Source organism: Suillus discolor (genome assembly GCF_016758755.1).
Source record: "Suillus discolor strain FC423 chromosome Unknown F5147scaffold_143, whole genome shotgun sequence".
NCBI classification, from domain to species: Eukaryota; Fungi; Basidiomycota; class Agaricomycetes; order Boletales; family Suillaceae; genus Suillus; species Suillus discolor.
In genome coordinates this window covers 22,144-45,352 of record NW_024541390.1, presented here as the reverse complement: position 1 = coordinate 45,352, position 23,209 = coordinate 22,144, and the positions used below count along the sequence as shown (strand labels likewise).

The following is a 23,209-nucleotide window of genomic DNA, read 5'->3' as shown; positions in this document are numbered from 1 at the left end:
AATGCTGCCCAACTTCAAATATGAACATCTTGAAGTCTAGAATAATGATCAGTGAACAAAAGAAGGAAGCAACAGACGAATTACACACCCGACAGAGCTGATAGATCCTTCAGTATAGTAACAGCATGGATCAGGCGGCGCATACAGTAGTTCATCCAGCATCCGCATAATCATGGAGTACAAGTAGAGGCATTTTGAATTTGAGCTATGATATAACCTCACGTACGCACTGAAAACAAGTTGAGCTATAACAAACGGAATAACAATATATTATACAAACAACAAAGCTGCAATAAGTATTATCACTACAGCGCAAACGAATAAAGTCAACGAGGTAGAAAGTTAAAAGTCCATGCACGACGCGCCATCACCCATGGACCCTCTTGTTCGATGATTCGGCTTCACCGAGCGATCTCCTGCGTTTGCCCCTTCCTATGTACGAGGGCGGTACAATGAAATACTTTTCAATAGCAGGCCTTTGGGGTCTCGATGGCTGAATCGAGTACGCTCCCATCGTGGGACTCGTTGGATTAGAATGTACGAGAGTTTCGATGGTCATACTAGATGCTCCTACATCTTTTGGTGGTTTCTTTTTGTACTAGACGATATTAGCTACAGCGCCTGAGATTCACGAAAGAAGACGCACGGTTTCGAGTTCAGGTTTACCACGCCACTTTGCAATTGCTTCACAGAAGCGTAGTGCTGCCCTTTCAACAGGCTCAGCAGGGTAATGCCATGCCAGATCCTCCATGTGGGTGGATAGATCCGGCGTCAAAGACGGTATCGTATAGAACTAGGACAAAATAGAGGGTCAACATTCCACGTGGAATACTTCGTCAAGAACAAAAGTCTCACCCTTCTGAGGCGCTCATCCATTTCAGCTTCAAATTCAGCTTCGGCGCCCTCTCTTCGAATGGGCGTGCCGTTTCGGGCAGCTCGTAATGCCGGAAACATGATTCTTGTCGCTTCTTTGAGACTAGGTAAATCGTCTGGTTCAAACCATGCGAATGCAGAGTCTGCGTCGTCCGATGAATCGACTTGACCCAACCCATCGTCAGTGATGCCCAAGCCAACTGATAGAAGGCATTCAACAGCCTCCAGACCCCACCACCCTCCAGTAAGATAACCTTCTAGAGTGGCACGGGAAAGTAAGGCCGCGAGAAGCATATACCATTCTCGCGAAGGCCGTAAAGGAGGTGCAGAGGGGGACTCAATGGTTTGAGATCTTCGGGATGAGGGCCGAGGCGAAGTCGGAAATTGAGCGGACATCTCTGAACCCCGCTGCCAGTCACCTTCATACTCATCATCGCCAAGCTCTTCTCCAAGCTCCGTTGCGACAAGGGCAGAAAGCCTCAAAAAGCGCGGAATAAGCTCTGACAGCCGAGTGTTCCCAGCGCCAGCACCCGACTGTTCCTCTTCAGAATCAGCCATGCACCACTTCGATTTTCGGCGCAATACGCTGCCATCCACACCCGGCTGAGCCAAGCCCGATCCAACACCGGGGCCATCTTGCCAGCCAGCAATACCACCTCCACTGCCACCCATACTTCCACCCGAGCCACCTAGTCCTCCTTCCCAGTCTCCAAAGCTTCTGGTGCCCATTGCAGTATGTTGTGGGCGTGCTCGGCCAGATCCGCCCGGTGCTTTGACAGAATGCTTGGCTTCAACGCATATGTCGCATCCAGTATGAAGATGTCGTGGGCACCGCAAGCTAGGGGGTGAATTGGCGGTGGAGGGATCCGCGCCCTGCATGTACATAGTGCATACACGGCTACTGGGCATGAACTTTGACCTTCGGTTCTGTGGAATAGCGTCGTCAATAATAATACTTTTGATTTCAGAATTGGGAACTCACACGAGACTGTACCATTTGTGGTGCTTGCATTGGAGAGAGAGGTGCACGAAAGTCACTCATGGGAATAAGAGATGTCTGAGAAAGTGCTGCAGCTGATACCTGCGAAAGCAAGACGACTGATGGGGGAAGGCTACCAGTAGTTCCTTGCCCAGAGGACGTGCTACTGCCCGTCCCAGATACTGGCGATGCCTTCTGCATTGCAGGAGAGCTTCCTGGACTTCGACCATTTGAAGACGCTTGATCTGAATTATTGGAAACAATGATTGGTGGAGGATGGTGATGATGTCGGTATGCAGGGGGAGGGGCTTGACGCGCAAATAAGTCATTGATGACAGTCCCCAACGCTAACCGTAAACGAACACCATTCGGAAGAGTGTGCGGGTGATTGGATGTTGCACGATGAGGTGACTGTTGTGATCCTGGACGCTGTGGGGATGTAGGTGGTGTATGGAGATCGTCATCGAGGATTGGGTGCACAGGGGGAGGCTGGTCGAGCATTGACGTGACGACCTTCTCGAGACCAATAGCACGGAGTCTTAGAGTCCTTGCGAGGGTCAAGTCCTGTCTCTGCCGACGATTGTCCTCATCCTCGTTATGAGGATGATTTGGACCACCCTCTCTGGCTTTGAGCATTTCAACATTTTCACCGTCACTTGACACTTCATCTTCTTCCTCGTATGACTCCGGGCGTTCACGGTAACGATAATTAGGCGAAGAAGAGCCTCCTGTTCGGTCGGTCATTCCGAGCTCAGCACGGGCCTGGGTAAATCGGGTTCGGCCATGAACCCATAACATATGATCTATTATGAGAGTTCGGGTAGATTTCTCCCTAGGAGGGATAGAGTGCAGATGATGTGCATGTTTATGAGCTGGAGCCTTGAAAGCTCGTAGACCGTTTGTTGGGTTTGAAGATGATGAAGATGATGCAAAGATGGGAGGCTGATATGAGACTGTTGTCCTTGGAGGTTGTGGTATACTGAATGACGAGAAGTGCCCTTGATTCAAAATTGCGGATGTTGAAGCGCTCAAGGATGAATAGGATGTCATGTCATGGATCGTGTCACTGTATATGCTGCAGGGAGTATTTTGATCCTATGTCGGCCGTTGTTCTTCTCTATAATCCCGAATAACGTTCGTCAGACTTGGTTTGTCTTCGTGAGGAATCGGAACACCCCGGTATCAGTGAATGATCACTTCAATTTTCTTGTTACACACACTTTCAATACCCCAATATCTGACAGCGTGGAAGGCGCAGCCTGCGGTCGTCAACTTCGTGGCTGAATAACTGGCACGATTGAATTTGACTTGCATTGAACGTTATTATTATTAGTGCACTGTTCACTGCCCTGGTTAAATCAGCTCAGCGACTGAGGCATATCGCAACTTGAAATACCATTGGAGGTGAGTTCAACTACAGACACGGCTCCCGAGTGACTCATTATCATTAGAACTCGGGCCCCTTCAACTGACCGAATCGAGTTATTTCAGTCACGGTGCAGACGGAGCATAACTTCAAGTCCCCGTCATTGACATGGACACATCCGCCGGAGATCTCGGTATCGCATTGGTGCAAGTTGCCGTCTCCGTGAAGTTGGGCGTATCAAGTAACTCGAGCTCGCAAAAGCCATACTATCTCATTCAACCCACCAATCGGCCAAACACAAAGTCATCTCTCTTGTCAGCCATCCAAATACTGTGCTTGATCAAACGCCGCCGCTACTTCAGATCTCGCAACTAGTCCCTCATTGGTAGATCATGGTTATGTTGCATGTGGTTGCACATATCGAGTACGGAGAATGTGCGTTTTAGGCTATCATGTACTAATTTATCTCAGGCCAGTGCGCCCAACCTTTCTGGAACACAGGCTCCGCGGTCTACAAGGAGTCAGCATACGTTACCAAACTGCAGGGTTGGCAGTCTGCAATGAGTCAACATAAGCCATCAGACTGCAGGGTCGGCGGTCTGAAAAATGTCAATATAAGTTTGCTTGACATCGTCGAATATCCAGGCCCAGGTCAGAGTTCAGTCTACTCCTCATCATTTTTCTGATGAGACTGATTTTAGTTCCGGTTAAGTTATTCAAGCTATCCGAGCACCTTCCCAACCCGAATATGAACATTAATAGTTCATATCTCATTCGCGGCCTAGCTAGACGGCCAGGTAGGGGTTCGGGTACCTTTGCTTTCATGAGGATTAGCTCGAAGGCGCTACGATCCGCAGTGTCATGGTGTTGTATCAAGATCTTATCTGATCGGTCTCCAACTTCAAACCGTTCGATAAGTAGGTGTCTTCCGAGGTCAGGGCCACAGCGGTCAAGATTGTCCATTGTGCACGTCAAGTCAATGCGTCGAGAATGCGGCCTTCGAACTTATTGTCAATATTACCCCAGTGTCAGCACAATGGCGAGAACATGCCGTTGCGACTTCAGTAACAGACATCATTTACATAACGATAAAAATCCTTTGAAAACCATTGGGCGCATGTAGTTTTTCGCCACACATTAGCGCCGAATAGCCCACCAAGCTCTATGTGCTAGTCAATCTCGACGTCACCACTTGACACCCGTCACTCGTCGCAGGAGATCAATCGATCACCTTTAAGACCGATGTCGCCTATACATCGTCGCGGGAGCCTCAGGGGTACACTAGCCTCATGTCGGATCTCCGAGTCTTCCCTCTGGAGAAAACAAGGTGGTCCATATCCAATTCTCAGGGGGCAGTTTGACAGTCAGTCTGATTCTGTGAACTGTCAATGACTAATTTTAACTCCGATATTCCAGGACAAGATGCCCAAGCTCAATCGCGGAGGCACTCAGGGGTATTTCAACTCAAGCTTTCTCATGTCGTATCTCTTCCCCAATGATATTCGTCGGGTTTGAAATCCCTTTCGTCATCAGACTTGATCCTGGAAAAATTTATACCGAGGTCGATTATACTGCGCTGTGCCTCCTACAATGTCTGACTAGGCTAGTCGGTGACTAGTTGACTACTGATCTCAGTTCGGCAGCATTTAGCTCCGTCATGGCTGCGGCAGAATGCCGCCATCTCCTGTGCCCGGAGAATCTCCAAAGCGCTCGGATCACCCGCCAACCATAACAGAAGAGCACCCGAATTTCGAAAGGGATCGTCGCGTGCAATACTATCAAAATGTCAAAAACGTAAGTACCCTGGATGTCATAACACCTCAGTAGATTGGTTCCACAGCGCGCCCGTAGCGCTCAGTAGCTATCGCGCTGACATTTCTGTCCCATAGGACGCTACTACAACAAATACTGCGGCACCGCCAGCCTAAGCGTTTCAAGTAACCGTGATCTTGTCGATCTCGGACCTTGACTCTGTGCGTTCATAAGCTGTAGGCTATGATCAACGATACCAGCGCATGTCACATTATTAGCGCAGCTACGGTAGTCAATTAATTATGTATAATCGTCGACGCTCCTACTCGGTTTGTTTACCTATAGCCAATATCTTAATTGTGACGTACGATACATATGTGGGGCTCGACATAGCCTTGTGATCATGTTCTCGCAAGTCGCCGCGGTCTTTATGCTGCGACGCCCGCGATGGTCAAATATCCAAGTAAATTCCCAGTAAAGTGACAAAGTAGTGATGTAGGCCAGCAACGCCACACGGATCGCGATTGTGCCTCGAAACAATGTTATCCGCCCAGACATGGGCTGTGTAAACTAGTACGCTATTTCGAAATTCTCCGTGTTGCGGAACGAGTCAACGGCGCTCACACACACAGGTATGATCCAAGATGGCGTGTTTTCCATCTTGCGAAGAAGGAGGAAGTTCGTTTAGTCAAGTAGCGTCTTCGTCGGGGCAGTGTAAAAGCCGAGGGTATCCCGGGTGGTTCGTTTTGAACTTTGAACTTTGCCAGGCTGTTTGATCGGACGAGGCAGTGCTCATGATTAGCGCTAGTCAACTTGGGTAAGTAGGCGTGTACAGCCCCGCATCTGTCTTGTCAACTAAAATGAAAAAATTCTGAAGTTCGTGCTCGATGGAATTATAGTTCCGGTCACACAGCATCATCGCCATAATGAAGAGCTCGAACGAGATTGATCATTGAAATTTTTAGTTCCATTGTATAAATATACGACATGATGATCAGACCGACAACCGCCGTATCTAGGATGACTACGCTACAAGGATGAGGATCACGGGGGCAAATAATAAAGGTAGAGCGGGGGCAGGCAAGACTACAATGATACTTAGGTACGATGACTAGCATACGAAAGGTGCATCAATAACATCATAAATGACAAGACGAAAAAGCGAAAAGGGTAGTATAGCAAAATCTTTGGTCAAGCGAGAATCCGCAGGAGCGTCCCAGGAATATGGTAAGCAGTCTTGGTGTTGAAATGTATGAGATGTAGATTAGACATATCAAGTCAGTTATTAGAGGGGCTGCCGCGTATCGAGAAGGCGAGGATCGAAGAGCATTATACCATGACACTCATGCTGGTCCACCCATTTTCCTCCGTCTTGGGTACAGGGCCATGATCACTCTCTTGCTTTGCAGCATCGAGAATTCGTTGACAGTCAGCACCGCCCTCAGAACGCACTAAAGGAAATTCCGTAAGCAACGTATTATGCATGAAGAAGACACAGCACTTACAATGTCTGTTCAGGGCATCCATTCGTGCAAAGGTCTTATTACAGCCATCGCACGTGAACGGGCGATAATTCGAATGAAGCTGTTCGTGTCGCTTGCAATCGTGCTGCCTTGCGAACCCTTTGCCGCATCCCGGCCATTTGCACTGGAATGGCCGTTCTTCATTGTGTGAACGCATATGACCTTAAATAGATACGTCAATATCACTTGCATGAGCCGATATTAAATTTAATTACCTTTCAGATTGAAACTCCTCGTAAACGTGCTGCCACACCCAGGCACTGGGCACAGGAAGTTGGCATCCTGCTTGCGGCGCCGGTGACTGGCCCCAGCCGTGCGCTCACTGGTCACAGTTTGCTTTGTGACAGAGATCTGGCTCGCCATGGGTTGGGCAGGGTCTGGACGAAGCATAGATGGACGTCCAGCCAGGGAGACATTGGGTAGATCGTCATATCGTACACGCGGGCTGGCTGATGGACTGGGATATGGGCTTGGGCGGTTGGATGATAGTCCACTCCAGCTGCCGTCGCCCCCACCCCGTGAGCCCGAGGATGCCCGACGGTTGTGCATGCGAATGGATTGCACGGTCTCTTGTGGGTAGAGATACTGACGGTTTATGAGATCCGTGTGGGATGAGGGAGGGAAGAGGAGGGGAGACGAATGGGAGATGTCTTCAGAACGTGAGAGGCGGTTGTGGGTTGGGCGCGAGCCGCTGTCAGATTTGGACCTGCGCAGCGCTATGGCATCGGGAGTGAGATAGTTCATGTTGGATGGAGTGTTGGGACTCCCAAAGTTGAACTGCTGGGTATGAGAAGAGTTGTTGAACGATGCCTGGTTAGCACTGGCGTTGGAGGGATGCTGCGATTGATGTTGGTGCTGCGGAAGGACGTCGCTGAGGTTGACGGTGCCGTTGTCGTCGATAGCAGAACTGTTAAGAGCTCTGAGTTGTTCGTGGGTCATGAGAGAAGAATCCCAGAATGTTGGACGTAAAGAAGATGAAGTGTCGGATTTACTACGAATGCGGGGGTTGGTACCCGGGAACAAGAAGCTGGTATTTGTAGGATCAGGATGGGGACCGAGACTGGACAGCCCCTGTGTATGAGAAGAGTGGCTGTGCGGGTATTGCTGTGTTCCCTGTTGTGACACCCCGAGTAATTGAGATCCCTCGGTATGCTGAATTTGTTGCTGATCCCAAGGGGGGGTCGCAGCCTGTTGCTGTGGCGCATTTTGCGTTGATCCTGTACGGACGTAAGACGCAAACAAAAATATAAAAGGCAAATTATGAATTCCCGAAATAAACAAGAACCATCACGGAGTCAACTTGCCTTGATGGAGTGTTTTCAGGGTAGATTGAAAAGGGACTGCTTGTGAAGCCGCTCCCCCGCCACTTATGGGGGTAGCAGGAACAATGTGCAATTGAGGGCCGCTGGAGGTAAAACCACCATCACCGTCCGGAGCGTTGATCATTGGAGGATCCTGAGGGAATAATGAACGGGTGGCTGGACTGCTATCAGGAATCAAAAGTTGAGGGGGAGACTGGGGTTTTCTTGGGGGAGACATTGGACGATCGCCGGGAAGATTATGAAGCTGCCAATGGGGGGATTCAAAATGAAGATTTTCGAATGAATGGGCCATATCGAGACGTGGAGACGACGTGGGAATTTGAGGGTTGGAAGATACTGAAGAAGCACGACTGCGCGGTTCATCCCCTCCTCCGTTGCTAGATGGAGAACTATGATCGAAAGCATTTGGAGGACGGTTATCGAAAGGAGCGCGAGATACGGATAGTGAATTGTGATCAACTTCAGGGATGTATTCGCTTTGAAACATGAGCAAACCAGAGGAGTTTGGTGGATCATACTCGGAGGGGTCATATTCGTCGCGAGAAGCTACATTGTTTGCATCTCTGTCAAAGAGACCACCAAAAGCCTCTGGACCATCTGGATCATAACTGAGTTCTGAATGACCAGAGTAGGGAGAGTTTTGGTAGGATCCATTGTATGAGGGAGTATGGGGGAATGGAGGAGATAGATGACCGAACTCGTAAGATTCAAAAGGCGAATTTGCTGCTAGGTTCAAAGGCTTGTTTGAGGGACTGTTAGAGCGGTAATCGAGGTCGTTGAGATATGGGTTTGACTCTGAACGAAGTAGCGCCATCTGTGGTTAATGGTGTGGTGGTAGGGGATAATTGAAGTAGAGAAGAGTGATAGATCGGGGTAACCGATTTGCTGTGCAGTAAAGACGCTGACTGTTTGTTTAAAGAGACAGCAAAATATAATAACAAGATGAAGAAGGGATGAGGATAGGAATAAGAAAGATATTGACGCTTGTCAGAGGGGGAAGGTAGAGGTTTTGTGAGAATTCCAATAGATTTATTATTGGCATCAATAGTGCCTGGTCTTTTTAACCTCCGCAATACATGTATATTCGGCCGGAGTAGTTATCCATAAATGGACAATCTGTTGCCGATGGGTATGTCGGCTTCATCCTGGATCCGGCCGACGTTACCGTAATAATTTGGAATTTATTGTTTTATTTCGGCAATATCCTTGCTCAACTGAACTGATAAGCGTGACACTGAAGCCTACACCGACGAAGGCGGCCCCCCTCCATGGGCTCCTCCAGAATTCTCCATTTAATCCCCATCATGTCACAATTCATCATCAATCTTTCGACTCGGGAATTCCCGATTGGTTCATTCTGCATCTGCTTCATCAGGTTGCGTTGCCGTCGCATCTTCTCTTACCTCTCTTCGAATCTTGTTACCTATTCTCCATCTATCTCGCCAAGTCGCTCTCAAGATGCCGATCAACATCGGTAATCATTAGCTTGTCCGCGCATGATGGTGCACCCATTGCATGACCGTTTATCCTCCCCAAAAATTACCTAAATGGCATACTAGGCACATCGAGCATGTGCAACCTGACATTCATATCGTCATTGAATAAATCTTTCTTTGATGGGCTCTTTACGTATGCTGTCGACTCACGTCCCGTCAAATCCGAAACGACGGAATACCTCTTGATTTTGATATATCGCGGTATTCATACCAAAATCAAAGTCAATCAGTCATCCATTCCCAACCCCTTGAACCTACTACTAAATTAGGGGCACCCGGTAGGCCTGGAACTTCGTTGGACTTTGGCGAAATTTTGATAGCTGACAATGCAATGTGTCTAATCCTTGCATGGGTTCCTCCCTCCAACACCTGCTCTGAAATCACTAGCCCACCAGCCCAGGATGACCCTCCCAGTCACCGATTCGCACTACTATCACAGCCTAGCATCGCAAAGTCATTCTCCCTGTCGATCCTCCCCAAAAACTCCTTTTTCAGCCGCTGTCGGTTTGCAACCACATGGTCCTCGCCGTGGCAATGCCCTATATTATGAAATCTGCCATCGACGCTATCCATCCTTTTTGATCGAGCTACCCGCGAAAGTTACGCTCCCTCTCGAACTCCGTTCCTGAATGCTTCTCCCGCAGCGCTCATCCAAACTCGATGCGGTATGTCAAAACACCTATAGAGTCCGCAGAGCACAATGCTACAGCTCGTTTCTCTCGTTTCAAACTCATGCTAAATCTCTTTCGGACACCACGATACTCGGGGGTTTACACGGCACTCCCGATCGACGAGGTGAACGTGCACGGTCGTCGGAATGGAGAACTAGCAAATGCGGCTGCGGCATTGGGATCCCTGGCCTTGATTGCACGTTATGCATAGCCCCGTTCTATGACCCAAACGAGAAGCGGCCTGGTTTAATGAAATTCCTGTATATATACAGCAGTGTGGCATGCCCTGATCAGTATTGTATCGATGCACCGCCCCTTTCATCAACGATCGCGAGAACATCAAAGAGAACTTATGATCAGTTCGACACAATATCACTGCAAATAGGAATTTCTTTGTGTGTACATCACGCGACCCAATTTCCGAGATGCAATCTGATGCATCCACCATGTTTTGTGAGGCAGTGCGACCACGTCGCCTAAGTGGTAGGATCGACAAACAAAGCATTCTCTACCGTTCTCCTGCGTAGCTGGGGTCATCCTGTCAAAAATGCGGACCTTGCCGCAATCAATACGCAGGCCTTCGATCCCCGACGGTTATCGAGGATGATGGTTGCACAGGACAAACCAAGTAGGCCAAGTTACACAAACGGCCGGGAAGGGCATCCGCTCCATCGTTACGCTCCATCGTTGCTAATCAAGCAGTCATTCCGATTCTACAAAACTAGTGTACGGGTATTTCAGCCCATGGCGACTCCCTCCTCGCAACCACCAACGGTCCCCCGGTACGATGTGTAATTCGTAGTGTGCGAGCGTTTAATGGAACTTATCGGTGGTGCCCTGAAACGTGCCTTGCGAGAATGAATGTTGCCCACGCGTCGTTTCTTCAAGGGTAGTCCTCATTCTTTCTGCATTCTAGACATACTCGGTGCACCGCATGTGGTGCGCATTGTTATTTCGAACGTAGAACACGAGGAAAATCGATGCTGCCGCCCGACGTTGCTGTGCACGCTGTAAGACGCTGTGCGAACCTCCAATTAGCGCCGGACCGGGATTCAAAAATGGTGCCGAAGGGGGGGTCGTTCTAGGTGAGAACGTAAGTTTTTGTGGCTTTCGAAGGAGAAGGCACGCCCTTCTATAATAAGAATACTTGACCTAAACCATGGTCACCGTTCCGCTGATGGTGGAACCTCGGTACTGAGAAAACCCCAGATTCCAAACAATAAACGGGCAAGTTGAGTCAGCCTGGCGCAAGTCTGACTTGAGATATGCTGACAAGTGAAGAGTCAGCCGTGAGACGCGTCAGCCAGAAGTGACTCGAAAATGTTGCCAAGAACTAGTGGCATTCGGCGGCACAGCCTTGATCAGAGATGGCACCTTGCCGCATCAGTGGAATAAACTTTGATTGAGAGCGTTCATTCGTTGCTGCGAATGCTACCATCGTTGAGTTACGGCTCTTGGCTTGTGGGAAAGAGTACGTGGCACAGGAATACCAGAAGCTGGTCCCCGAACCAACTTCAAGCCCGCGACCAAAATTATCTTTGTAGAACCGCCATCGTTTCACATTATCGGTGCCGTTAGCGTGCTAAAGCGAAGGTTCCCGGCACTAAACCTTTTCACACTGAATGATAATAATAGTACTGACATCACTGGCCAGATTGACCGCTGTGTTACGACGCCCCATCGTTGCGATGTTGCAATGAGGCATAGATCGTTTCGCCCCTGGAGATAGGAGATGTAGGCGGATGCGAATGCAGAAATGAGGAGGCTACCGACGGAAAGAAGACGACTCGGATCAATTGAAAGATTTTCAGGAGAATCCCCCTTGCATTGCGCTAGAGGGCGCCACCATTTTATTGCCTAGGTCGTCCGCAACAATTGCGCGTTTTCTCCATACGTCCACATCCATGGTCGGTACGGCGGCATATCGCGAGGTGCAGGGAACCAAAAGCTCGAAGGAGCGCAAGGACGGATCATGATGCAGCGATCCAGATCCCCACAGAGATGTGGATTTTCCGAAATTACAAACGACACTGTGAGAAGCTCAGTAAATGACGATCAACTGGGGTGTAAGTCATTGTTCCTGGCCGGGAATTTAGACTGTTAAATTAACCCGAACTTCTCCTGAGCGCTGAAAAGACCCTCTGTAATCACGAATTTGCGCTCGTCGTGATTAAACACAGCATATTCCGTTCACATGGGTCCATGAAGGGCGGCCGAACGCTGTCGAGCGAAATTTTCAGATAGAAATCCAAAAGATTGCCGAAATCGTCTACGGACGATATGTCAATGTCATTTTTGAGCTAGTCCAAGACGATATGAACAGGCGCATTCCCCCCACCACAGCCACTGCTGGGCCGCTTGTCATCAATAAGCATAAGGTTGGCAGGAGGAGCGATTAACGCGCGTACCGCATGGACTCCATCATTTTGCGCTCGCGGGAAGCCTGGTTGTAGAGGCAATCACCGAGCTTGACACTCCATTAGCCTCGAGCAGATCGTCGTAACGCAAATTCAGAGTCCTCAGGTTCCATGTTCCTAGACCATGTTGAGAAGGCAACATTAGATGCAGGCCTGCATGCAAGGCTACGGCGTGATCAATAACCGTCGACGCGTAACCATGAATTCACTAGTAGGGCCGAAGAATATGTGCATGTTTAGTAAACACATAATGATCTGACAGGCTACAGCTTCTACCTTATTTGATGCTGACGTGGAGTATCTGTTTGAGTGAACTAGTAGCTGGGGCAGTGATTCAATTTCCCTCAGAGTTTGGCGAGTCGACACACGATCGAATCGCATCATTCATGAATGGATGATGGATGGAATCAGAATGGATTGGCAATTTTGGTGACAATCAAATTCATTGACAGTTTTCCACTTTCGACCACATTAGGGTTAGGGTTAGGACTACAAACCAGCAAAGAAAGGGCCCACCCAGCCAGAGTGGCCGTGGTGGGACAGGAAAATATTGAGACAGTGCATGAGCCGAAGCTCACACAAACTGAAGGCACCCTCTGAGGACAAGGTCGCCGTGCTATGAAAGGTCCCAACAGCCCAAGAACCTGAGACATGAAGAGGTCCGTGCCATCAAGGTAAGTATGAGGAATTAGATTCGTGAGTGGTCGACCTTTATACTCGGCGGCTAATTGCGCACGGACCATCCGGTGGTATTAGCCGAGGGTATATTATTTAGCGAACGCCGTTTAACAGGACAGAAGAGGCAAGCTTCACTTCGGGGGTTTGCGTGATTTGAACTCGAGCGCAAGCCCGGTGGCGGCGCTGAGCGCTGAGCAAAATAAAACGGCCCAAGCATCATAGAGTTTAAACCCATCGGCGGCGAGCAAGTACGCGCGTATCGTTGTCCTAGTGGTGTTGCTAACTTATTCTGGAGTACTCAGAGCACGGTGCTACCAGTATCACAGCTAACACAGCTTAATTCGCCGTCGAAATTGTGAAAAGCATGCATCTCAGAATAACCAACAGTGGTGAGTAACCGACTCAGATTGACGCATTCAGGAATAAGGCCTCAGGATTATTATTCAGGATATATTTTCTAGTTATGTGGTGGCCTTCAGTGTGCTCCCGGCGCGAGTGCGATTGGTTAGACGTCGGTCGTGTCAAGGATCACAGGGATGCCGCATGCTCCCTCCTCGGAGCCGGTAGCCATCTCGTATAAGGGTTGATTTTCGTGAGTATGCAATGTCTCAACGGGTCACATATTTCAACTCACTGTAACACTACATAACTTCTCGCGCTTACCGCTCGGTTGCCCTTTCACAAATGAAGGAGAATGAATTTACACAATTTGGGACAAGGACCATCTATTCTTTCGCAGACGAACTGCGGTATGGAAGTGCTTGATAATGATGCATGCACCTCCGATCATAGTGAGAGAGTCCATCCTTTTACAGGCACGATTTCAAACATCAAGTCCCCAGGGTCGCAAATAGAGCTGAGTGCCTTAATGAGATATGTGTTGAGCGGTATGATATGAATTATTGGCTAGTCGTTGGCTCCGGCGCAGAGGCTTGCTCAATATATCGTGTTCTTTCCGAGCGACGTTACGTACTTATTTCCTCCCACTCCTGGCCTGGACTTCTCCTGTCACATCCGAGTATATTCGTGTTCACAAAATAGTCGTCTGTTCGGGACTCCCGTGGACGCTGGATACTCAACGGATCTGGACTGTGGATGAGACTGAAGAGCACATTCATGTTCAACTTCGCTTCGACTTTTTTCCCACATTTGAAAGGGATCTTTTTGCAACCTTTTCTTCCTTTGTTCAATTGGGCCGCGATAGATGTCTCTGCACTACTAATACTTCTCATGCTTCTTGTGAAGGATCAGTGAAAGGCTTGAAACAATGGTTGTAAGTCATGCTTGGCGTCCTTGAATATTTTCACTTACATGTTTTTAGGACGGCCGTTCTGAGAAACAAAATGCAATCATACCTAGACGCATCGATTTCATGCTTTGTTGCTCGCAACAAAGTGCTTTACATGATCGCGGATGATCCAGACTGACGTATAAAGTCAAATGTGAATCCCCTTACCCCAACACACATCTCTGCGATCTCCAATCAGCCCTGCTCGTTCACGATGATTCCGTTCACATCGGCGTGTCTGGCGACCGCATTCGACTGTAGCATTGGTTACAATTGCACTTCGGAGAACCATTTCGATATTGCTACCATGGATGAAGAGCTGGCATCATTCAAGTTCCCAAACAATGTAAGCTGGACGATCTGTGTATGAATGATGTCCTTATGCTTTGCAGCTTTACGATGCTGTGGCTCGTGCCTGGGATTCACGTAATTGCCCGCATACTCGGGGTTTTGGTCAGAAACCACCATGTCATCTCGCCAGTGCGATGGAAAGTTCACCTTCCGATATGGGAATAACATGGGACAGGCTTGGTTATCGTCCTTGTCGTTCGTCTTACGAAGAGAGATGTGGTGCTGTGTCTGTGAGACCAAGTGAGGTCAACTCCCTGCGCCCCTGTACCCCGCCTTTGGACTGCGAGGATTTTCAAGCGCTCCGATCGCGTCGTAGAAGTGATAGCGCAGTTTCTGATAGACCATTTGTCACCCAATGTGACGATCATCCATCTGATGTTGATGACGGGATTGATGACTGCGGTTATTCGACAGACGGTACAATGCCATGGCAGCTGCATAGCGTCACACAGGATTCACCAATGCCTTCAGCTTCTTCTTCTCTCGGTTCTGTGTCATGGTCCGACAGTTCTGAGGACGGCTATGCTTCTTCTACCCCCGATGACGGTTATAATGAAATCAATGTTCCCCATCCATGTACTCCAGCTTCTTCGAATATCAGGGTTCCGGGTACCCTTACTGCGGTCACAAAGAAGAGACGAAATGCATCAGCTCCGCCCAGGGATAACACCAAAAGGCAAAAATGCCTCAGAGACGAGCGAAAAGCTACAACTCACAAGCGGTGTTCCTCGTCCGATACTTTCACGCCTTACAAAACCGATGACTCTGAATATGAATCATCGACATCGGTCAAAGAAAGCAGTCTCGCTGGACCCAAACAGACCTTATTTCCCTGTTTACTTGACGGCTGCAGGCAGGTCTGTCACAGTGCCACCGATCTTGCACGCCATCGGCAGTGTCTTAGACATCGTGCTCCTGAATATTCATGCTTGGGTTGCCGACACCCGTTCACTCGTCCTGATGCTTTGAAGAGGCATCTTAATGGAAGGCATGCCTGCAAACAGGCGCATCGAGCGGCTCTGGCTGCTAGCAAGGCTTAGAGGATTTTTGATTGTCTTCTTAGTCCTGTCGGCCACCAATCACATTGGAGGTCCTTCCTCGATCTCCGGTGTCATCTTGATCTGGAAGCGGGCGAGCACGTCAACAGTGTCGACGGGAACACGCAAGAGTTCGTCGTCAATGAGTTTGTCGTCGGGGTTTCATTATTGCACGTGGACTTTACTGCGCATTATTACATCAAGAAGTAAAGCTAGATAACTAATACATAAGCTAGCCCTTCATTTTTACAGATGTGTGGAAATACATACAAAGATTCATGTAACTGCTGCAATACTCTACGTTCATATAATAAGAGGATCATCACACCCTTGTGAAGTTACAGTCCGAAGGGAATGACCCCGCGCGGACGCATCCTCCAACCTCAACTCCTCTGAGATATCCTTGGGACTATTTGTCGGAAGGGTATCGGCGGCTTTAAGCTCTTCAACGGAGACGGCGCGGCGCTTCCCAAGGAAGATCCAGCCCAAAGGCGCATCTTCCAATGAGCGAAGGATGATGTCTCTCTCGAAGAGATATTTGATGTCTTCCAGTGGATACCCAGTCGTCTCGGGTATGAAGATATATACCCATGCTACCATTATAAGTGAAGCAACGCCAAATAGGAGGTAAGTCCCATAGGTGATGCGGTCTAGCATGATGGGCGTGATTTGGGCGATGACGTAGGTAAACAGCCAGGTAGTCGCAGCTGCGAGGGACATGGTGGCCATACGGAGATGGCCTGGGGCAACTTCAGAGCCGAGGACAAAGGGAGTAAAACCCCAGCCTAAGCAGAAGAAGACGCCGAATAAATATATGGCGACGATGGAAACGTACGTGGCTGGCACAATGCCCTGGCCGGGGTGAATACCAGCGTACCCGCCAAGCCATAACATCATCAAGCCCTGCGCTAGACCACCATAAATCAGGGTTCTCTTCCGACCCCAACTTTCGATGACGAAGGCAAGAGTCATGCATGTGACGACGAATTTTATGACACCATATATGCCAGTGGCAAATAACGCTGAAGAAGTAGATGAGAAACCGAGGCCGGCAAATATTTGGGGAGCATAGTAATTGATTGCATTCGTGCCGGACCACTGCTGGAAGAAGGTGGCGATAGAAGCGATGATGCAGCGCAGAAATATGATTTTTGATTCTCCCATCTTGCGGAATTGTGTGAGCAGCGGCAGTTTGTGCTTCCCGACGAAATCAGCGCGAATCTCGCCAAGAGTCAGTACGACAGCATCATCGTCCTGATCTTTCCTCGCAATATATGCGAGTGCTGCAGCTGCTTCCTCGTAATGCCCGCGTTCCACAAGCCAACGTGGAGACTCGGGTTGGAAAAGCATAAAAAACACAAAGAGTGCCCCAGGTATAATCTGGGCGATAAAGGGCAATCGCCATTGCATTTGTCCTGGTGAGATATTAAGAGAAACGCTATAGTTGACCCAGACTATACAACATCAATCAGGTAAATTGTCACATGCCTGGAAGTGACACCCACAAGCTAGCATATTTCCCAGTCCCACCGAAACTTCGATGCAGCCAGTGCATCGACCGCGTATGGCTCTCGGGGCACATTCAGACACGTACGCTGGCACCAAAGCTGATATCGAACCCACTCCCATACCGGCGAAGAAACGGGAGAAATACAAAACTTTCAATCCAACAGCCGAGGACGCTCCAATTCCAGCTGTTGACTGGATGATGCATCCGATGAGGTAGATGACTCCCGAAGCTATTAGAGCAGGCTTTCTCCCAAATCGGCCTGCAAAGTAACTCGAAAATAATGCCCCAAAGCTAAATATATGAGTCTAATTGAGGTAAGCAACTGTACTGCACTCACAATCCGCCTGCTTGCAGGACCGAAACTATATTAGCGCTCAAGGTGGCGCGTGCAGAGGCTGATTCCGATAGCAGACCGAAATATTCTTCAAATGATGGCAATGTGATCACCCCACCTATAAGACCAATTTCCCAACCAAAGCAGACGTATCCCATGGTCGCTGAGAACGCAAGCAAGTAGGCATTGCGATACTGAATGATATCCCGGAGCTCCCTTTTCAAAGTCGTGGCCATCATAGAGCAGAGAGCGTATATGACGTGAACAAGAGGGTGAGCGTATCTCCTTAAAGGCGAGCGAGCAATGCCCCATCTTATAGTGTATCCGGGTCGTCTTAAGTGGATCTCAACTTGGGACTAGCAAACTCCATTTGGATACTGGCGTACCACGGGCGTCATTAAACTCATCACTGACTAGTTTGAAAAGCGATATTCCTCGAGAAGGTTGCCACTGGCAGCAGCAGCCAGCATCCAATGCCTTGTACTAGCTGAATTTAGTAGCATGATATTGAGGAACAACTGTCGTCTTCCTGTACGAAAAAACTGGTAGTTGCGAAGGACCAGAACCTATGAGGCTTAGCTTCAAATCTTCGACATGATGGATTGATGGATTGATGGGCCCGCCTTGAACAAATTAATCGGACGCGGATACAAGCGTGAACTAGAACGAATGCAGCACGACATCACGTAATACGCACCACTTGTCCACATGTTAAAATGCACCAACAAACAAACTTGCGAGTGCAACCGCATGTAAGAGGCACATAATAAGTAACGATCACGAGTTCTTCTTTGCAGCATGCCCAGACTCAGAACTGGGTAATGGGCTCCATATTAATCATCACCTCATCACATTCTTCTGATCTGAATAATATCATTCGGTGCCGCAGGTCCGTGTTTTCTTACCCTCGAACCTGGACCAGGATTGCAGGTTTGCCAATGAGCCGGTCAGGTATGGTTCTGTAACTTCGAGTTCGAACTGGCTCCAGACCCATTGCCTGACCAAAATAGAAAATTTCTACTACTCGAGCTGTCGCAGCCCTAAACGAGTCACGACCACCTCTTTATCACAAACAGAGTCTTCTGCCCATCGTCCCCTCTCTGCAGCCCCTTTGCCAGCTCTCTGTGTCTCTGTGCCTTCGTTCCCGTTTGCATTTGCCTTTCGCCATCTGAATATCGCCGAAGTTCTGGGGAAGCAATGTTGCACGCTGTTTCGTGTCTGTAACCCACATCTCGTTTGCAGGGCACCGAGGGATCTTGTGCGGGCAATTAATCCAATTCGATGTGGCTCAGAATGGGACACCGGGGAACATTTATCTGATATGTTGGATGTCAGATACGGGTGTATCATACTAATACAATACCTCCACAATACAAAATAGATGACGCTTGCCATTCTGGCGAGCTGCCTTCGTCGACATAAAATAAATCTTCTGCAAGGAAATTCTTCAAGGTAAGGAGGTTTTCGAAATTGCCTTGTGCCTGGTGCCTGGTGCGTGTTGTGGATTTGGTCGAGTTATTTGAGTCCGCTTTACGTTTCGGCAAAATTAACTGGTGTTTGCTGCGCACTGAATGTGGAAGCAGGTCTAAAGCCAGGTACTGCCGACGATGGTGATGGAGGAGTAACGCGAGGCGTAGCGGAAAGCTTTTGTGTTATCATCCGAGACACATTAACTCAGACATCGTGCAGAATTTCGCCTTCTGGCTCTTATCGTTTCAAGTGTAGGACACCTGAAATTTGGGTTGGTCTATAGATCGAGAGGCATGGGATCTTTCCGACATCGGAAAGAGGACATTCACTTTTCTTCCGCAAATTGAAGCACATGTGCGGCGCCGCAGCCAAACTACGCGTGACCAGCATCATTGTTAATAATATCTCAAGGTCCGATATATATACCATACCTTGTGTAGTCCAGAGTAAGACCGGCACACGAATTTCGAAGGCTACTGGCAGTATATCCGCCGGCGGAGGCGGCCCGGGTACGTACAACCTAATAGGTCGGTTCACATGATGAGTACTTGCAGTAGGAGTTTGAGGGACCATGCTGAGTTTCTAACTTCAGTGATGTCGATGACTATCATCATACATACTTATGAACAATCGTGAAACTGGACCCAGTCCTGTGTATGGGTTTTATCCACACATGATAGACTCGAAACTCTCTCCAAGTTTTAGGCAAGCACGATCAATGCGTGCTGCATATCAACGGACCCATTTCACCGGTTGTTCATCCACTCTCGGGAAAGTGCAGCTATGGTGTAGCAGGTAGGTAAGTGATAGGCTAATATGTCAAACCTTGCCTTCTGAGTGCAAACAATGTCGACGTACTAGTTCAAAGTTGGTGTTAGCATTAGTGAGCAGCGCAGATAGGACGGGGTAGATCGACATTCCACTTGACCATAATTAGATTGACCACAATCATTCGTCAGGGGCACCGCCCCCACCGGGTTCCTGCACCACTAGTCTCTCGAAAGGGATGTAGTTTCCGACAAACGCGCGCGGAGAAAGTTACGTAGGTAACCATCCCAGGCCGAATACGAAGAACGTGTGTAGAAGTATATCTATGCAAAGCATCATGATTCGTTCGTTCCACAGAAACTCACAAGAAGACGTATAGGTGACTCACAGAACTTTCAGCGATACTCATAAAAAAGCGACGACCGCTCACATGACTGGGAAGATGTGCACTAATCTATATGCGAACATGCTCACGGTAGTGTCGTTCTCTCATCGAAGAGACTAGTGAAGCAGTGCAGTGAGCAAATGGCCTGGTTACCTTGTACACCGGGACTAGCTGAGTGCGCTCCGGTGCGCTCTTGCTTGTGAAAGCTTTCGGACGTTTCCTTTAGTCGCATGTTGGTTTCATGTGAGTTGTAGCTACTAACGCGGCCCAAGTTCACACGCTCACCTTAATAAAGCTGGTAAGATCGAATGATCAGTCTACCATCACACCACCATTACTTAGACCTTCGAAGCACCTGATCTCCCAAAATGCCTGGCACAGAGAGCGTGTTCCCAATTGATCTCAAGAAGTACAGAAAGTCAGTGTTTATTTCTTGTCGCAGTAAATTTGGAATGTCTGCTTAATCGGGGATGCGATAAGATTGACGCTTGACCCCTCCAAGCCCCAGTTGACTGCAGAACAGAAATCGACTCTTCTGCACAACATCCAGCTTCTCCGTGATGCTCTCGTGCTCTTCACCGCAACAGGTGCTGCCCGGGGAGTGAGCGGGCACACTGGTTTGTGGCTTTGATCTCTGATAGCTTGCTTCTCGCTTACCGTTCGCATCAGGTGGAGCTTATGACACCATTCCGGAGGTGTGCATTCTCCTCAGTTTGTTTGAGGCGTCGGAGAAGTACCTCCCCATCGTCTTCGACGAAGCAGGTATGCAAATGAATATATGCGTCTTTTGGACTTGACCTAACAATATACTAAGGTCACCGTGTCGCGACTCAATACCTTCTCGCTGCTCTCGATGGGCACATTCCCCCTGAGCATCTCCTTCACTACCGTGAAGCCAACTCAAAGTTACCTGGTCACCCCGAACTGGGTTTGACACCTGGTGTCAAGTTCTCCTCCGGTCGTCTTGGTCACATGTGGCCCATGGTGAACGGTGTCGCAATGGCAAATAAGGAAAAAGTTGTCTTCTGTCTGGGTTCCGATGGTTCCCAACAGGAAGGTAACGATGCCGAGGCTGCCAGATTGGCTGTTGCGCAGAACTTGAACGTTAAATTGTTGATCGATGACAATGACGTCACTATCGCCGGACACCCATCTCAGTACCTGAAGGGCTACGACGTCAGTAAGACTCTTGAGGGTCACGGTCTTAAGGTCTACACAGTTCAGGGTGAGGACATAGACGCCCTATGGGCCGCCGTCGCCGCGGTTGTTACCTACGATGGTCCTGCTGCTGGTAAGCCCGTCGACTTCCCAGCGTAACTTGAGTTTTAATCATGGTTCCAGTCGTCGCCAAGCGTCTTATGGCGCCGGGTGTTGCTGACATTGAGGGTAGCACTCATGGGCACGATGTTATCCCCGTGAAGGCCGCCGTCAAATACCTCACTGCACGGGGATACCCCACTTCAGTCTCGGAGGATATCCTCAACAACATCAAGCCTACGAGCGTGCCGTACTTATACATCGGCTCCACCAAGGAGGTTGGCGCAAACCGTGTTGTCTTTGGTGAAGCTGTCAATTTGGTGCTGGATAAGCTTAGCAAGGAGGAGGCTGCCGAGAAAGTCATGGTGATCGACAGTGAGTTCATCGATAAATTCACTAAGAACTTAGCTCATTTCAAAAAAAGGTGATCTTGAGGGCTCCACTGGTCTCAAGGTTATCCACCAAAAGCACCCTGAGGTATTCGTTCCATCCGGTATCATGGAACGTGGAAACTTCTCCACAGCCGCTGGTTTCGGTTTTGACGCGAACAAGTTTGGTGTCTTCTCGACGTTCTCCGCTTTCCTTGAGATGGTTATCTCCGAGGTCACCATGGCCCGCCTGAACAACTGCAATGTTCTTAGTCACTTCTCGCACTCTGGTGTTGATGAGGTGCGTAAATTATCGATGTTAGATCTGAGGCTTGGGCTCACTTTGTTGATAGATGGCCGACAACACCTGCCACTTTGGTGTCAACTCCTTCTTCGCCGACAATGGTCTCTCTGATGTTCAGTCGTGGCTGTACTTCCCTGCCGACCCATTGCAGATGGTGGCTGTCATCCAGCGGGTCTTCTTCGAGCGTGGCCTGCGCTTCGTTTTCTCCACCCGTTCGAAGGTGCCTTACATCCTCAAGGAGGACGGTACCAAATTCTTCGGTGACGGCTACAAGTTCGTGCCTGGCAAGGATGAGACGATCGTGGATGGCAAAGCTGGATATGTTGTCTCTTTCGGTGAGATGCTGTACCGCTCGTGGGACGCTGTCCTGCGCTGCCGCCAGGAGGGTCTGGATGTTGGCTTGATCAACAAGCCTACGCTCAACCTGGTCGATGAACAAACGCTTAGGAAGATCGGTTCAAGCCCCTTCGTACTGGTCGTCGAGTCACTGAACCAGAAGACCGGAGTACGTATCCATTCGCGTGCGGTAGATTCACACTAATGTGTCTTTCAGCTTGGTTCGAAGATGGGTACCTGGCTCATCGAGCGTCAGCTCACACCCAAGTATGGTTACATGGGTACGACCAAGGAGGGCTGCGGTGGTTTGTCCGAGCAAATTCCTCATCAAAACCTTGACCCTCAATGTTTGTTTCATTCTTGAATTTGATGCTGACTGATATTAATCATGGCTTTCCTACAGCGATCATTATGAAGATCAAGCAACTGTCTAACTAGACATTATAGAGAAGGCTTTCCAAAAACACAATAATACTGTAATGCCATTAATATTGCAGTTTGTACTGTTATCTTGTAGTATAACGATGCCGTAGGGGATACGAATTCTTGATCGTGTTAGATACTGTAACACCTATGGAGAAATATATCAGTAATTTTCAAATGAACATCAGTCAATAATAATCAGAGAGCCTAAGTGTGGGCGGGCGATTCATCGACTTCCAGTATTTAGTGAGAAATGTCTACGTAAACCTAGTCTTAAACATACTGTAACTTAAATAAATAC

At 48.8% G+C, this 23,209-nt stretch overlaps 8 protein-coding genes across 8 annotated transcripts; 3 read left to right on the top strand and 5 right to left on the bottom strand.

Moving 5' to 3' along the window:
- Positions 1-170: 170 nt before the first annotated feature.
- On the bottom strand, positions 171-3,007 carry F5147DRAFT_728806 (uncharacterized protein). Its single transcript, XM_041439342.1, has 5 exons — positions 1,856-3,007; positions 856-1,800; positions 647-793; positions 281-598; positions 171-229 (listed from the first exon to the last, which is right to left on the bottom strand). The coding sequence occupies exons 1-4, from the start codon at positions 2,900-2,902 to the stop codon at positions 368-370; spliced, it is 2,370 nt and encodes a 789-aa protein (XP_041284958.1). The 5' UTR covers positions 2,903-3,007; the 3' UTR covers positions 171-229; positions 281-367.
- A 411-nt stretch (positions 3,008-3,418) lies between these two features.
- Positions 3,419-4,642, top strand: F5147DRAFT_76573 (uncharacterized protein). Its single transcript, XM_041440751.1, has 4 exons — positions 3,419-3,642; positions 3,690-3,869; positions 3,920-4,581; positions 4,635-4,642. Exons 1-3 carry the CDS (start codon positions 3,624-3,626, stop codon positions 4,339-4,341), a joined length of 621 nt encoding a protein of 206 aa, XP_041284957.1. The 5' UTR covers positions 3,419-3,623; the 3' UTR covers positions 4,342-4,581; positions 4,635-4,642.
- A 1,657-nt stretch (positions 4,643-6,299) lies between these two features.
- On the bottom strand, positions 6,300-6,883 carry F5147DRAFT_588459 (uncharacterized protein; the record flags this gene model as incomplete). Its single annotated transcript, XM_041432089.1, has 2 exons — positions 6,300-6,655; positions 6,709-6,883. 2 exons carry the CDS (start codon positions 6,881-6,883, stop codon positions 6,300-6,302), a joined length of 531 nt encoding a protein of 176 aa, XP_041284956.1.
- Positions 6,884-7,780: 897 nt separating this feature from the next.
- F5147DRAFT_588463 (uncharacterized protein) lies at positions 7,781-8,629 on the bottom strand (the record flags this gene model as incomplete). Its single annotated transcript, XM_041432090.1, has 1 exon — positions 7,781-8,629. One exon carries the CDS (start codon positions 8,627-8,629, stop codon positions 7,781-7,783), a length of 849 nt encoding a protein of 282 aa, XP_041284955.1.
- A 4,167-nt stretch (positions 8,630-12,796) lies between these two features.
- F5147DRAFT_728786 (uncharacterized protein) lies at positions 12,797-13,057 on the bottom strand. The gene has a single exon (XM_041439341.1). The coding sequence runs from the start codon at positions 13,050-13,052 to the stop codon at positions 12,807-12,809; it is 246 nt and encodes an 81-aa protein (XP_041284954.1). The 5' UTR covers positions 13,053-13,057; the 3' UTR covers positions 12,797-12,806.
- A 1,615-nt stretch (positions 13,058-14,672) lies between these two features.
- Positions 14,673-15,756, top strand: F5147DRAFT_781579 (uncharacterized protein; the record flags this gene model as incomplete). Its single annotated transcript, XM_041442671.1, has 2 exons — positions 14,673-14,711; positions 14,758-15,756. 2 exons carry the CDS (start codon positions 14,673-14,675, stop codon positions 15,754-15,756), a joined length of 1,038 nt encoding a protein of 345 aa, XP_041284953.1.
- Positions 15,757-16,056: 300 nt separating this feature from the next.
- Positions 16,057-17,833, bottom strand: F5147DRAFT_781578 (general substrate transporter; the record flags this gene model as incomplete). The annotated part of the gene is made up of 3 exons (XM_041442670.1): positions 16,057-17,207; positions 17,259-17,554; positions 17,601-17,833. 3 exons carry the CDS (start codon positions 17,831-17,833, stop codon positions 16,057-16,059), a joined length of 1,680 nt encoding a protein of 559 aa, XP_041284952.1.
- A 2,630-nt stretch (positions 17,834-20,463) lies between these two features.
- F5147DRAFT_841551 (thiamine diphosphate-binding protein) lies at positions 20,464-23,089 on the top strand. Its single transcript, XM_041444388.1, has 9 exons — positions 20,464-20,638; positions 20,701-20,837; positions 20,890-20,982; positions 21,035-21,511; positions 21,562-21,852; positions 21,902-22,146; positions 22,199-22,654; positions 22,703-22,832; positions 22,889-23,089. The coding sequence occupies exons 1-9, from the start codon at positions 20,589-20,591 to the stop codon at positions 22,921-22,923; spliced, it is 1,914 nt and encodes a 637-aa protein (XP_041284951.1). The 5' UTR covers positions 20,464-20,588; the 3' UTR covers positions 22,924-23,089.
- Positions 23,090-23,209: the final 120 nt, after the last annotated feature.